We start from the raw sequence: 15,970 nt of genomic DNA, 5'->3' as shown, positions 1-15,970 counted from the left end.
ATTCATTATGTACCAACATATCCAAAGCCCCAGCTACAAACACAATACCTTGTGTTTCCTAGTACTATAATATTTTCTTTCTTTCTCCAGGTATACTGGGTTGGTCCCATCGTCGGCGGTGTGATCGCTGGCCTGGTCTACAAGTTCATCTTCCGCATCGGCAAGACCGGCGAGAGCGGCTCCTACGACTTCTAGACGACCCGCCGAGACCGCGAGACACCCCCGCCCCGCGGCCGACGCTCCACACGCCTGTCTATAAACACTGCCTCGCGCATACTCAACTGACATACAACAACAATGCTACGAAATTGATTAGATTTAAACTTATTTCTAGTTTTGTGATTAACCAAAAATAAGTCCAATTACAAGATGGACGAGCTCGATTAATGTTACATAAGTTTATAATTATTGAATCAAAGTTATTGCAATGCAATGGTGAGGTATGCGCGAGGCATTCGCCTGGTATTAGCTTATTGATATAACCCGTTCAGATGTTGGACCAAATTGATATAGGACATTGTCAATGGGCTGTACTTGCTATGTTATTGTCTGTCATTACGCTCGACGAGAAATCCAAAGGTTTATTTTCAATAATATTGTTATTGTTCATCGAAAATATGAAAAAGCCGATTCGATACCGTTATGTCGGAGTAAGATATATAATTTAAGTTATAGTGCTATAAATAAAGGTATTAAGTTTATTTATATTATGTGAATAAAGTATTTTTAAGTGGATGTCCATAATATGTCCATACTCGAGTGCCTGTGCTAGTTATGTGATTATAATATTGTGAGTTAACTTTTAGTGGGTATCACATCGAAATTTCTCACACGAAATGAATATTATAAATAAATATCATCATTATTAAAATATTGTTTTGTTATTTATTCTTCCTTTACGTAAATTTCATCACGATGAATGCTGTAACAAAGCCTCTCTCTCGCTGTTCGTAAGTACAACTATTTCATTTATTAAAAATAATATTTGCAAAGTACGAATTATCTTTTATTCAGAGGTCTTTAAACCTTATAGGTCCTAGTAGGTTGCTTATATAAGCGCTAAAGCAAAGCTGCGCTACTATAAATAGAAGCGCCAAAACAAAAAAAACATACAAATATCAATTTGACGTGACCATGTGATGTTGGATAGCTCTACGCTACGTAGAAAAACGTTTCTATAACGTACGACACCATAATCTACATATAATATGGATTGAATTTTATTAGGTTCGTATTCATTGACATAAAAATGAATGAGGTCTCAATGAAATAGACTAAGGTGTCTGGCAAATGAACCTAACCTTTAAACCTAAATATCATACCGGACTATATTAAGTGTTTAAGAGTAGGCTAACTACAGTTTTAACACTTAATTAATAAACGAAGTATGTCTATATACATATGTAAGTTACTTAGAAACTTGCAAGGTATTTTTCTCAGCGCGTCATGTACAGGAAAGACGCCTAGTAGTTATCACTTATCGCTCTTTTCACGTAAGGAGAATTTTATTGTACCTAATGAGCAATCGAAATTGGAATTCGAAAAGATTAAAAATTTACAATTTCCAGCATCTAATAAATATATACCGATACGCTACTAAAAACAAATATAAAACAACAATATTTACCATTGAAATAAATTGGTCACTTATTTATTTTCTAGATATGTGTTTGTATAAAAATACAAAACCAAGTTTTTGATTTTCCATTATGAGAATTAATCCCTTTTTTAAAGAACCTAAACAAGTGGAATTCATAATTGGAAATTCAGTACGGGGCGCAACACTCTCTCTATCCATACCATGAATTCCCAAGTATTTTTAGGAGAAAACGAATAGTGTAATTGTAATTCAATTTCCATTAATTAATCGGCCATTGTAAATAGCGGAATTGGGGCCCAGGTTTACCGACCGTTCAATCACGGAATTCATAAATGAAATGCAATTAGAGTGTCAGAAACTCATTTGAGTATTATATTATTAAGAGATGTCACTCTCGAAATTAAGAGCTTAGAATTCATATTATTGGTTGGTAATGAATAATGAGCAATCGTACAAAAGCTAATTGCATTAGACACGGGCGAGGTGCGAACGGAATAACGTTATAATTTAACAATAATAAAAGACTATTTATAATTCTGTCGTTTCGATTAGTCATCTATGTATTAATGCAGGTGTGCAGGTGTATATTAGATGCGAGTTTTATAAATGAATGGTGGCCAAGATTTTGGAAATGAAATTCCGTATGCCAGCAGTAAGACGCGTTCGATATACCTAAAATAAAAATAATCAATCCGTTTGTGAAACCGTTTCGATTTATGGATTAAAGTTCTTATCGCAGAAGGCGGTTTTTTTTAAAGAGCAATCTTTAGGAAAGCTATCAGTGTATTCTAAAAAAAAATAAGTTAGTGAAAACTAACTACGTCAACCCTATTTTTATTCAGTTTTATATACCTATTGAAAAGGTAGTTGCCTATGTTCTTTGAAGTCATAAAAGATGGATTTTAGGAACGGCCATCTTTGTTTCAACGGTCTAATTATAAAGATATATCCTGATAAAGATCTTACAACACTTTTACCCTTGTACAATAAGCATTAAAACTCTTCATTAACATCAATATTTCCATTACTTTCCCATTAATAACGTACCATGCATAAGTCACTTACCAAGATTAGCGCCCCGAAGTTGATGATCACTGTAGAAATGTTTCCACTTTGTTGTGGTAACTGAACACCAGTAGAAGAAACGAAATCAGCTTATTTTCACGAAAGAACGAACAAGTTTTTTCACAATTAACAACACGAGTAACCAATATTCAAAAAGGAGTCGCACCTCACATAAAACATTACTTACAATTCATTCTGGTCTAGGTCTCGGTCTTAAAGTTATACGTCGTAATACTTTGTGTCAAAATAAAATCTTATTTGTACCAATTTTGTGATTATTGACTTTCCAGGCAGTCAAGATGATGTATAATTTTAAGTCTTCGAAAAAGAGGAGCGTTCGTTTTTAATGAAGTTTCATAATATAGTATCTACTACTTACCTAAGTCAGTTCAAACTTGTTAACGTCTTTTACTTTCGAATTCCTCCATTAACACTTAGATACAAAAGCAGCAACTCTTTATACTCGCGGTTAATCCGACAGTCTCTAATTACGGGAGAATGTCCGGAATCCAAGTTATTATGATAATATGCTCACCATTATTCCGTAGTTGGCAATGTGGTGATATAACAATAATAGTTATGACACGAAGTAGATGGCATTTTGGAATTTTACAAACATAATTGAGAAGTCTGAGTCTGTTCATGAATAAAAGAAGGATATTTTCTTTGTATATTGTCGATGATCCTTCTAATACTTATAACTCTTGTGAGTAGTTTGTTGCTCTTTGACGCAAAAACTGCAAAACGAATTTTAAGAAGAGATAGATTATAGCTTGTAATAACACATACTTTTGATACGAGTTATAAAATAGGATTATCCTTTACAGGGATAACCGACAAACACGTTGTCGGCGTCGGGCTATTTGACATGACAATGTATAAAAGAGGAATGGACTGGATGTTTCAATATGTTTTTACTATCTGCAGCACTTATGATTTAAGGTATGTACTAGGACACTAGGTTCATCATAGCCGCACCCGCAATAGTACCGGACGGTAACTAAGTATAAAGCCTATTGGTAAGGCTGCAGGATTGCCAAGCCAAGACAGATTTCTCTCCAGTCGTATTGAACTGAAGACACATTGGCGACGGTAAAACATCCTGAACACTGGCTGGTATCTTGCAACATTTGGTGTTCAGCCCGAAATCTTTCGTCAACACATCTTTAAATTATAATTGTTATACAGAAATACTATGCTGCCTGGCTTTCCTAGCGGCGAAGGGATTTCCTATTCTCTATCGGCTAGCTTCTGCAAAACAACCGCTGTAAGTGCTGTAACTCACCTACTAAACTTTATGATCTAAACAGATTTTTGGTTCATCTTAATCTTCATTAGGTTTCGCAAGTGTCGTGACTCTCGATCGCTAATCATGCGCGTGAGTGCGGCGCCGTTAAAAATGTGGCGCGATGTCAAGGTTGTGTCGAGATGAGCTTTGTCATGTGGAACATGTCGTGGGACAAGTAGTAAGTGACCTCACCTACTTTACGAAGCAATAGAAATATCCTTGGTTAGAGTAAGGGCGAGTTAATACTAACTCTACTATTTTAAGCCAGGACGATTAATTTGTCCCTTTTTCTTCCCATTATATCGAAGGTTAACTTTTGGCTTTATTGTCCTGAAAGTAAAAATATCCAAATAGTAGATGCACGGATAGTCTTTCGGTCCAATCGATACTTAGGACAAGCCTGTGATCCATGAATGGTTGTCCTAAGTACGGGTGTCGTCGTGCATGTGTCTTGAAAAAATGTTAGTATTAAATATTCTTCATGGCACATATAATATATACTTCTATACTAATCTATACTTCTATACTAATATATAAAGCTGAAGAGTTTGTTTGTTTGAACGCGCTAATCTCAGGAACTACTGGTTCAAATTGAAAAAATCTTTTTGGATTCAATAGACCATTCATCGAGGAAGGTTTTAGGCTATATAACATCACGCTGCAACTAATAGGAGCGAAGATACAATGGAAAATGTGGCAAAAACGGGGAAAAATATTCATCTTCGAGGGCTTCCGTTCAAAAATATCTAACTTATATCTTCTAACGATGCGAACGAAGTCGCGGGCAACAGCAGGTAATAAAGATAATAAAAAAACCTTGTCTTGTACATTTCCTATTTCACCGACCAGAACCTTACAGAGAAGTGTCAAATTAAGTACACTATTGTCAATCTTGATTACATAAGAAGACATCAACGTCTACCACCGAACATCTTCGAAATAATAGTACGGTTGTGAAAGCGCGACAGCGCTATACACGGCGTAGAGCGCCGTCTCTTTTACTCAACCGAAATAATATTCCTCAGACGTGGCGGGCCCCCTAATTCCTGGGATGCGCGTCATAATAAACACCCACATGTTCTAGAAACAAAATGTAACAATAACTGAGCCAGTCTGACTGCATTCCGAGTTAAAACGCCATTAATTATACAGAACAATAGGTGTGCTGCGACACCTTGCAATCTTCGCCCACATATATACAACTTGAACTGTGTTAAGTCATATTTATCTTACCTAAATGTTTTAGGAGCTGTTTTGAAATGTCACATAACTAGTTTTTTTTTTTTATATAATCCGTATGTTTAGGTACTTAAAAAAGGTGAACAATCTGGGTGTCTCTTTGCCTAAAAACTCAGTAAAAATAAAAACAGATGCGAAACAACAAAAAAGATTACCTCATCTAATGCACTACTAGAATAATTCAATGGTTTATTTTTTATGCGTGTTTGTACAGAAATATCTCTATTTTAAGATTTTCCAACTTTTAAAGCACTCCCAGAAATGGAGTATTCATATTATGAAAAACAGGTATCCTTGCACGTCCCGGTTGTTTTTCCTCAACAGAAGAACAGTAGAAGGCTGAATAAAATAATAGTCGCAAGTATAGTATCTGAAAATAAAACCATGATAATGTATGTAGCAAAATAACCCTTGGAATTTACCTAGAGTTACCTCGACCTCGATGGAAAGAACATGGGTTTTAGGTTTTAGTCAATGGAGTCGACACTCCCTTCCGCTCAACCCAAAGCGGATGTCGTAATTGATAATAATATCCGAAAAACCGGTAACAAAATAAAACGCAAAAATGAAGCAGAAACTATTTAATGCAGAAAACTAAATACAAGAATTACAATTGAAGAATAGTATAGAATCGAAAGAGAGAAACATTTACTGAATAATTTAACAGTCTACAAACAAGCACAGTTATAGATTAGATTAAATATTGTGTTACAAAGGGCCTCGAGCCAGTGAAGGGATGTTCGCGACGCCCGCGAGTGACATGACCTTGCTAATTGAACTATTTCATGTGCCATCTCACGACACTACTATATCAGATAAACAAAAGCGTGTGTGGGTTATTAAATGCAGCTGTATGTGTATATCGTCAAGCGCTAAAGATTAACTGTGTTTTACATGTGGTTATGATAAATGTGTTGATTTAAATTGTTCTATACGGCCATACACCCATTGTAGCTGAGGCAATAAGGCACGAAAGGCCTTCCTCAAGGTTGCTCGTCTATGAGGGCTTGCAGGAAGGCGTCGGGCTCGGGGATGTCCTCGAGGAAGCCGGCGGCGTCGCAGAACTCGGCGAAGGATGCGCATGGCAACAGTTCGTCGGTAAGAGTTGTCACTATGCGCTCGGCGGCTTTGCCGTTCGCCTCGTCGTTGTGTCGGATGTATTCCGCTAGTTTGATCGGCCACTGATCTACTGTCGTTGCGCTAACGGTCTGAGGACGAATTCGTGTGTTAATTATACTAGAATAGATACTTTGAAATATACTGAAATTGTTCACTACTACTATATTTTAATTGTAACACAGTAATTTTACTTATTAACCCTTTTCATATTTTTCAATTTTCTCTATCTCCTTTTGGAGACCACAAAAAAATAATTTATTTAGAAGGGCCAAGAATCGCCCTCTAAGTGTCAAGCTGTATTTGTTAGTAACAAACAGAATAAAGACCCGATATTTTGAAGTGTATTTTTTTCATTATACGGCTATAACTCTCTTTATAAAGGCAGCACTCCATTAATACAGTATAACCTGCGTTTTATACTAACTTAAATTTAGATATACCCTCACCTTAAACATGACGGTATAGAGCTGGTCTATGATAGCCACGAAGAGCGCGTAGGGCTTGTAATCGTTCCAGGGCTTGACCGCGCGCTGGTCTGTAGGCAGAGCTCGCACTGCCGGCCCGCCCGGGATGGCCGCGCGGACGTGGCCGATCACCAACAGACGCTTCAGCATGTCCACTTTTACTGAGCGCCATCTAGAGGGACACGGTTTAAATAACGATAAATTAAAGTATAAGATAAATATAACACAGGCGGAACACTACTAATAGCTAAACGAAATTGCTTTAAGATTGTTAAATCTAACGCCGCTGACCAAGAGTTCAAATTCAATACACAGTTCAGATTCAATCAAATCAAGAATAGAATAGAATCGAGCGATCAGTGGCTCTGGCCTAGATAGGAGTGTGGGGCTAGAAGGGGTGTGGGGATATATCGGTGAGAGTTCCACACCCCCACGCCGTACAGTTACATGTTCAGGTGTGAATGATACAGATAATAATAATCTTACTTGGCGTGCGGGTACAGCATGAGCATGAGCGTGATGAAGTAGAGCGGGCCCTCGGCGTCGTGCGCGGACTCCAGCAGGCGCGCCGGCGCCCACGCAAGCGCCGCTTCCAGGGCAGATACCTCGCGCGCCGACACGCGGCTCCTGGGTTTAATATGGGAATTAAAATTGCAGCAGAAAGTACCGAATAAAACTAGAGTTTATTGATACAGTATTGGCTTTTCTACTCTTCATTTATTTAATTACTCAAAAAAGCTATGATCTATCAATAGAGAGTCAAAATGGTGTTTTTTAACATATTAAATAAATACGTGATGGATTTAGGTTTTGGGTATATTTGATTTGGAAATCTTTCTTGTATTACATTTTTTTTAGACCACGATTTTTCAGTACCTAATGGAGTAGAGTAGAGTATAATATCGTATACTAACGTGTTAATAACATAGAGCGCCATGTGTATGAGCGCGGGCACGAGCTGCATGTTGGAGAGCGGGCCGCCGCCGCCCGTGTCGTCGTGGAACGTGCGGCCGCGGGCGAAGCGGAGCAGCAGCAGCTTCAGGTCGTGCAGGGTGCAAGTGTGGCCGATGTCGCGGTGGCCGGTGCATTCCTGAGGGATTGTTGTATGAAGTATCTTCTTTTGTATTAATAAAACAATAGGGCCTATTCCATATAGTCTATTAATAAGCACTCTTTTAATGAGCAAATTCACATCTTATCACCCGGTATATCTTCATAGTGCAGCATTAAGTTTTAACTGCGGGAAAATTACGTTTGAAATACCTCCACAATAATATTCCACGACTTTCTCACAACTCTATGTAGTCTCAAACTAAGCAAAACATGTATTATGAGTACTAGACAACATATAAAAATATTTATATATGAGTGACATGAAACTGCCCAATATAGGGTACAAGAAAGTTTGGTCTGATATCAAGTAGGTTCACAAACCTGCAAATAAGTAGTGTGCCTCGCCAGACAGCTGGCAAACGCTGACTCGGGCACGTGCGGTCCCCACAGCGGCAGCAATCCGTTACAACGTGTCGACGCATTCTGCAGAGCGGCACTCTCCCACTCATCCCTATTACAAGAAGTATAAACGTATGAATTGTCTGTCATAGTTGTGTCAATCGACGTGCAAGTCGAGAGACACTAATGTTGTTTGTTTAGACTCACCCAACTCGAAAGACAAGCCGTAAACAAATTGTTGTATTAGTGTTATTTCTTATGTTTAACATATATTTATTAGCTTGCTATTTAATTCAAAAAGTCTATTTCTGCTAATGTAACAAAAAACAACTTAATTCTAGACTTTAAAAATATAACGCTAGATTTATTAACTTTCTTTTCTAGACCATATTTAATCGTGTTTTTTTCTTAAGTTTTTATTTATTAAGCTAAGTAGAATCTTTGGCAGTCATGCTCGACCCACGACTTAATCTGCAAAAACCTCAGAAATTCTGATTCAACGTGAAATAGTAATTCATCAAGTGGCACAGTAGTATTATTTACTTCATATTTGCAACTAGCCAGCATATTTGGGTAGTACCAGTTAAACAGTAGTGTTAATTGTTACCTAGCTCGAGCTAGCCTGACGGCAGCCATGTGACACTCGACGTGCACGATGTTGTAGTGCGACACGGTCGTGTAGCCGAGCGTCTTGCGCGCGCGCACCTCGAACTCCTCCACGGGACAACGCTTTGTGAACGTGTAGATACCGAGCACCTGTTATGAAATGTTGTAACAGTATTTTAGTGAGTACAGGTTGAATTTGAAATTTAAATTTTGGATTAAACATGTTTATTTATTTACACTTATTATACATGAAAAATGTACAACGGCGGACTGAATGTATGAAACATATTCTGCCAGTCAACCAAAGGGAAAAAAAATATCTTTGATAAGGTTAAATAAGTTTTGAAGTGTTACAAAACTTGGACTCTAACATACTAAAAATAAGACACATATTTTAATACGTAACTAAAACGTTTGAAGACGCCTGCTAACATTACTTGTAAATAATCTCTAGTCTAATCTGTAGTCCGTGAAAACTACAGAGACTCTCCAAAACACGAATTCCTATAGATATAGAACTGTATACAGTATTTGGCACACAGACAACTCTTCAAAATTGAACTCTAACCACTAAAACACACGCACCTTCATACGCGTCTTCAATATTGAACTCTACGCACTAAAACATAAGGTTAACACACATACCTTGGTGGGCTGGTACTTGTACCCCTCGCGGCAGATGCAGCAGACCGCGCCGTTCTCCTCGGCGAGGTCCGCGACCTGCTGCGTGAGCGAGCACTGCGCGGTCACCTGGCCGCGCTCGTTGGAGCGCATGCCCAGGGCGCCGAGTTGACGCTCGCGTACTGCCATGGCTAAGCGTTTCTTTTCCTGATAGCGGGAGAACAGGTTATATCGATTTTAGTAGTATAAAAGTGTAACCAAAAAACCTGACTGAGCTGTGTAAATACATTTTTTTTATATGCCTTTAAAAGTAAAAATTATACATAGAGATTTTTAAGTAAGCTCACAAGTCTTCACATTTGATTAGTTTTACTTGGTGTTAATGAAAATGTCCACAAAAGTCTCTATACAAAACACAAGTTCTCTATAATCTGTAAAAAAGTGTAAAAAAAAATGTCTCTGAAATCAGAACCGAACTCTTTTTCAAGGGTACATTCAAACATTGCCAGTTTCAACTACTTCCCACTTCTTTTATAATTAACTTATTAAGTAGTAAAAGCCCACCTGTCTGGTAAAGTCCCGCACTTGCTGCACCTTGGCGGCGCACTGCGGCTGCGAGCGCAGCGCCTCCAGCAGGTTCTCGGCCAGAGACCCGACGTGCTCGCCTGACGAGACTTGCTCCAGGCGGTGCACGATAGGAATCACCTTCTCGCATACTAGCATCTACGACAATAAAGAAGGGTGAATATATGTCTCCATCAGTCTATATACAAAAATTATGTCCACACAATGAGTCGATGACGACAAAATAAAGGATTGTACAAATCGAAAATGATTCAAAAGGAACGTAGGGTTGGGATAAAACTATCTTATGTGTTAATTCTGGTTAACAAATATCTGTGTACCAAGAATAGGAATAAAGATATAACATTAGTAGGATTAAACGACGGAAACGGAACAATTGCATATACTTTCAATCATCTACTACTACTAAAAAGCTACGCGGAGCTCACCGACAGCTAATCTCTTATTTTGCTCCAGCTACTCTAACCGCAGCTGCAGGCATCATCCAATCATCGGACATTGGCAATCGCTTTAAACTTACATCATTCACCTTCTACAGTAGTCAACCCGTAATTTTTTAGTGTTTTAAATTTATACAATAACATGAACAATACCTGTGTCGGTTCGTGATCAGCGGCGAGGCCGGTGAGGAAGCGCAATATGTACTTGAGTGCGGGACGACTGATGAACTCCTTAAGCTCGTCAGAGTCGGTGCACACGAGAGTCGGCTTCACACACGGCGCGTGTTTCTGAACATAAATAGATACAGTCAATATAAGGCAAAAGTGATGATAGAAAATTGAATATTATGTCAAGATTGTTAGAAATTATAACAGTACTGATTTTGGTTAATTTTTCTTTTGAAAATCTTATTCAGCATAATTTAATTCCACATCACATTTACCACCAGTGCCATGCTTATCGACTACAAAGACTGACTTTCTTTGTTTAGCTGTTACTGTCCCTCTGCAGGGGAAAGGCCTCTCTTTAATTTATCTACTGACTGATTATCGTTTAGACTGAGACCCACTCTATTCCGGCGAATAATTATCACCGCGATTATTAATTATGTTCATCAGAGGCAAAAAATCTAATCAACTCACCACAATATACTCAAGCGCATCACGCACGACACCAAGCGAGATCAGATAATCCTTCAGCGTTCCACCAATAGAGTTCCTCTCTATATTAGCGCAGAAGACACAGAACAGTTCCATACGGAACTCCTCTTCAGTCCACTGTTCAGAGTCGAGCCGGTCGAAGTCGAGAACTGGTTTGAAGTGATCGACTAGTAACGCCATCTTGAGGTCGTTACCGTAGACTAGAGCGGCTAGCACGCGAGTCAAGTGGCCGAGAGCGACTGAGTTGTTGCGGATTCCTGAGGACAATAAATGTTGATAAAATGTGTGTATTGTTTGATTTAGTAGTTAGACAGAATAATTACCATTGTATTAAAAAGACTAATCAACAAAGAAATGGAAAATATGATCGTTATGTGAGTCAACTGTTTTATTTAAATCACTGTACTTGACAGGTCATTAAAAATCTTTTGATTAATCGAAATAACATGTTTTAAAATTCCGGTATTTATTTGGAAATAAGCATCACTTTACATTAGAAAAAAATCTTGCCTGGACATTCAGTACAGTTCAGAAGAGCCTGTACATATTCCGGTCCACCGAAAGTGAGCGAAAACTGTAAGAACGACTCCAGGCTCTCACTAGCAGCTACAGACAGAATTCTCTCCATAATCTGCAATAATAATTTAACTTTAAAATACATTCCAAGTTCTACATAGATTTGATCAGCCGAAGACATATAATATATTGTTATTGGTTTATCCTTCTCTGCAGACCTCTTCTTATAAGCCGTCCCACCACTCTGCTGACAGAGAACATTGATTAACAAGTAGGTATGTATGTGTGTACTACCTGTGCAAATAAAGAATGAGATCAGGAATAACGGCGCATCTATTTGCTTCTCGCTCGCACACTATTTGCATTTTACTCACACTCTCTAGTACCGTGTGACAAAAAATAACTTGGCTAATTATTACAATCACTACATTACACGGTTTTATCTTAAGATATTTGATATAATTAAAAGTTATGAAGCGAATATACTGTAGTTTATGTCTATCTATACAATAATACCCACTTACCTATGACATAGTAACATAAATATTATTTTAAATAATGAAATATGTAAAACCTTCCACCGTTTTTCCGTTATTAATTAAATAAATCGTTATTTCGTTGCGCAGTATGCTGTGAGGGTACCAAATACCGACTCAAAGAATCCCATTGTTTATTGGCACGTGTAGTATGTGTGTATGTGTGGGGGTGTATGTGGGGTGTGTGGGAGTGTGACCTCGAGCAGCTGGTAGACGGTGGTGGCGCGCGGCATGTCCTTCTCGTCCTGCGCGGCGAGGTGCAGCGCGTGCAGCAGCACGGGCAGCGCGCGCGTCTCGGCGCGCGTCAGCACGCGCACGCAGCGCCGCACGCGCGTGCACAGCGACACCAGCCGCAGCAGCGTCGAGCACAGCGCGCGCGCCGCGCCCACGCGCTGGATGGCCGCCAGCCGCTGCAGCATCACCTCGATGCCGCCTGCGTGCGACAATATACCACTCAAATTAAATATCTACGCCGAGATCAGGATACAAGCGATTTTAAAACACTATGTTTTGGAACTAAAGAAATAAAGACACAGTTACACATTACTAACATGAAAAACTTTCGACTCAGACCCGACTAAAAACGGTGCTGGTGTAAATATAAAACTTTTAAGTTATTAAACTCTCGTTCTTCTCTTTCCCCAAAATTCTATTGCTCTATTGAAGTTAACAGCAGCAGTCATACTCGAATCTATTAAAGAAATACACCCTGAACTTACCGCAGTCAGCAAGCACGTTAGCCATACGGTACAGCTGCTCGTCGTCTACGGCCTCGGCGTTGGCTTGCGTTAGTCGCTCGACGAACTCCTCGGTAGCATCGCCCAGCAGACCGCGCATACGGTATACAACACGCATAGCGTCCACGCCTTCGCCAGATGTGCACCACACCTAATTAAGAAAGATATAATTCGATTTTTCAAATATGTTTTCTCTGAACATTTTAATGGTAATAGAAAAAAAAACGGTAATAGATTAGAATGGAACTGACTGAGACAATGTGTTTTTTCATTAGGAAATTTGCTCCATTTTGTAAATTTTCTGTTCTTAGATACTACTAGCTAACATACACTAACCTTCTTGTAAACATCCTTGACAGGCAGGTCTAGCGACATGATCTTGTTGCACACAAGCAGCTCCATGCCGTTGTCATCTTCTAGCAGAGCAACGAGCTCGCAGTCGGTACAGATCTTGTTCTTAACGTCGCGCATTAGCGGGCCCATACCCGGCTCGAGAGACGAGTAGGGATTGCCTAACATACGACCCTGTGGAGAGAATGAAGGTTAAGTTTGACTCTTGTTGGTAAAAATGCCTTCTTTTTACTCATATTCAAATTTAAGAATTTAAATTCAGGTTAATGTGCTAAGTTCAATGGCTTGGATTTTATAATGCTAGTAAGAAATTTTTGTCCATATTTTTTTAGGATATGAAGTGGTTAAAAAAACTCTTTGACTGGCTTACACGAGGCTGGATTATTCGTTTACTAGGTGAATAACAAAATAGGCAGGTTCATACAATAAGTCATAAAATTTGCAAGTAAATGGGCAATCAGTCACTGTCAAATAACTCACTTGCAAGAAGTCTTCCTGCTGCGGATCCTTCTCGAGTGTCAGGAAGAACTCGCCGACATCGTTCTCCTCCGGGTATATAATAGAACAGAGTCGCTCGAAGATAAACACGGGCGTGCGGTAGTCGTGCAGAGGGTACTTTTGGACCGTCTCGATGCAGACTGCCATGAACTCTGCTGTTTCAGCTTCCGTACCTACGACGAGTACAGAGTATTTATTTACTGTACAGTTTTGTGAAATAGTCACTTTTATACTCTATACCACCAATCATAATCTGGTCAGTAATTACGTGACGGTTTATATGGAAATGATAAATATTAGCGTGTAATAATAATAAATAATAGTGAGTTAGCCTTCACGAGCGTTTATGAAATGATACGATACTGAAAACTGATATAAAATAAAAAAAATGGCTCATCTTTAAACCACTTTGTGACTTTTAAAGTAATTTTATGAAGTTGGGCATAATCTATTTACTATCTGTTGCCCGCAGACCCATCCACTACAAATGGAAAATGATCCCACGGGAACATTAAATCAGAATTAAAATCCTATGTTTATTCTGGTTATAAACTACATTTGTACCAAGTATCATCTAAATCCGTTCAGTAGTTTTTGAACAAACATGATGGAACAAACATCCATTCATCTATTGTTTCACCTTTATAACATTACTTACGATAGACAGATATACTGTCGCTACTCACCAGTAGTCATCTCCTCCAGCAGTTCCAGAAGCTTCTCCTGCGTGTCGTCAGTGAGGCGCGTGCGCTGTACTACGAGGCGACGGAGCGACAGGTACCCGCCGAGCACGGCCCCCACCAGGCGGCCCTTGTATGTGCGACGGGCGCCGCTCTCTTCTAAGAACATCGCTAGAAGTTCTGTCAGGCGTTTGAGAGCGTAACCTGATGGGAAAATGATTCATTATAGCATGTGAAAGAGACCAAGATATGGGAAATATTTATATGGAGTATCCAGTACATAATTTTAGCCCTTATGAACAGGTAAGATTAGAAAAAAAGTCATAAGTACTATCACGTTTAAGATACTATTTACTACTGATGAGACTTATGCATATTTTTATGTAGAGTATGGGTTAAATTCAATTTGCGTTTGAAAAATTCTACTGTGTATTGTAATTTAGTTCATACCTTGAGCGAGATCAGATGTGAGAGTAGTCTCTTCGAGGCGATGCAATTGCTCAATCTCCTTCGTCATCAGATCCGCAATCTGCTGCAGAACTCCGCGCAAAGCCAGGAATTGCTTCCATGGCGCTTCAGAAGCCAGAGCTAAGGAAAAAAATATCACATAATTAGATTGATACTTAGCGGCATTTCTTTAAATACAGTTCATTGTTAATTTAACTTACTTTGATAAAGTTGCAAGAATTGTTCGCTGGCTTCCCCAGCAGTACCAACTTCAGGCAAGAAGCTGGTCAATAGAATCAACACCTGCAATTATGAATTCAATTCAAATAATTGAATTTACACAAGAATTCAGTATGCATAATCTAGATGAATATATGATATGATAAACTTACAGCTTTAGTCCTGTCATAAGAGTCACACAAGGACTTGACCATCTGGCAAGCGGTGTCCCGAGCGATACGAGAGCTGGGGTCAAACATCACTGGACGCAGCCATCCACCGTCCTCTAGCGCTAGAGGGCGCATGCCGTGCGACAACATGGTCTGTAAACAAAAAAATAATTAAATTTAATAAAGATCAATCTCACGAAGTTACTTGAAAAAAAATGTGCAAAATTTATATCTAGAGGAACCCACATAGGGCACTCGGTAGAAAAATTTTGTGACGACTTGGGTGTATGGCCAATCATAGCCTCTATACCAAGAAAAAGCCAAAAACAATGGACCTAGTATATTAAACAGACGCGTACACGGATCAAGTTCTGTCGACGCTCAATAGACCAAGCACGCGATTATTGTGCAATTTAAAACTTAATACATATTAAAGTCCGTTAGGTCCCTCACCCTCTCGCGCCACTTGGCGAGGTACTTGTGCGCGAGGTGCAGGTCGCGCAGCGCGGGCGCGGGCGCGGGCGCGGGCGGGCGCGGCGCGCGGGCCCCGCCCAGCCGCCGCCACTGCGCGTGCGGGACCTTGCCCGCCAGCCACGCCGCCAGGTCCACTACCACGTTGCCGGTGGACGACGGTGCTGCTGTACCGCTCGGAGCGGTTGTGGTTGGTGTTGTTTCCT

The 15,970-nt window shown here is 39.5% G+C and overlaps 2 protein-coding genes across 4 annotated transcripts in view; one reads left to right on the top strand and one right to left on the bottom strand.

The window, feature by feature from the left end:
• Nucleotides 1-871, top strand: part of LOC113494525 (aquaporin AQPAe.a) — an 89,820-nt gene extending 88,949 nt beyond the window's left edge. For all 3 annotated transcript variants that reach the window (XM_026872905.1, XM_026872907.1, XM_026872906.1), the window contains one exon: nt 91-871. In XM_026872905.1, coding sequence (XP_026728706.1) covers nt 91-195 — 105 coding nt within the window. In that variant the 3' untranslated portion in view covers nt 196-871. The remainder of the gene's footprint in view (nt 1-90) is intronic.
• Nucleotides 872-5,758: 4,887 nt separating this feature from the next.
• The window catches only part of LOC113494523 (protein purity of essence), a 45,850-nt gene continuing 35,638 nt past the window's right edge, over nt 5,759-15,970 (bottom strand). The window contains exons 78-97 of the mRNA XM_026872904.1: nt 15,747-15,968; nt 15,297-15,446; nt 15,126-15,207; nt 14,908-15,045; nt 14,464-14,661; nt 13,760-13,950; nt 13,265-13,453; nt 12,911-13,079; nt 12,389-12,624; nt 11,650-11,770; nt 11,122-11,396; nt 10,633-10,767; nt 10,019-10,177; nt 9,479-9,661; nt 8,835-8,983; nt 8,210-8,339; nt 7,690-7,865; nt 7,262-7,402; nt 6,758-6,947; nt 5,759-6,400 (exon numbers count right to left, since the gene is read on the bottom strand). Coding sequence (XP_026728705.1) covers nt 6,176-6,400; nt 6,758-6,947; nt 7,262-7,402; nt 7,690-7,865; nt 8,210-8,339; nt 8,835-8,983; nt 9,479-9,661; nt 10,019-10,177; nt 10,633-10,767; nt 11,122-11,396; nt 11,650-11,770; nt 12,389-12,624; nt 12,911-13,079; nt 13,265-13,453; nt 13,760-13,950; nt 14,464-14,661; nt 14,908-15,045; nt 15,126-15,207; nt 15,297-15,446; nt 15,747-15,968 — 3,459 coding nt within the window. The 3' untranslated portion in view covers nt 5,759-6,175. The remainder of the gene's footprint in view (nt 6,401-6,757; nt 6,948-7,261; nt 7,403-7,689; nt 7,866-8,209; nt 8,340-8,834; nt 8,984-9,478; nt 9,662-10,018; nt 10,178-10,632; nt 10,768-11,121; nt 11,397-11,649; nt 11,771-12,388; nt 12,625-12,910; nt 13,080-13,264; nt 13,454-13,759; nt 13,951-14,463; nt 14,662-14,907; nt 15,046-15,125; nt 15,208-15,296; nt 15,447-15,746; nt 15,969-15,970) is intronic.

Source organism: Trichoplusia ni, chromosome 5, assembly GCF_003590095.1.
Source record: "Trichoplusia ni isolate ovarian cell line Hi5 chromosome 5, tn1, whole genome shotgun sequence".
Classification (NCBI taxonomy): domain Eukaryota; kingdom Metazoa; phylum Arthropoda; class Insecta; order Lepidoptera; family Noctuidae; genus Trichoplusia; species Trichoplusia ni.
The sequence above is the reverse complement of the archived record's forward strand: the minus strand, read 5'-3'. Positions and strand labels throughout refer to the sequence as shown.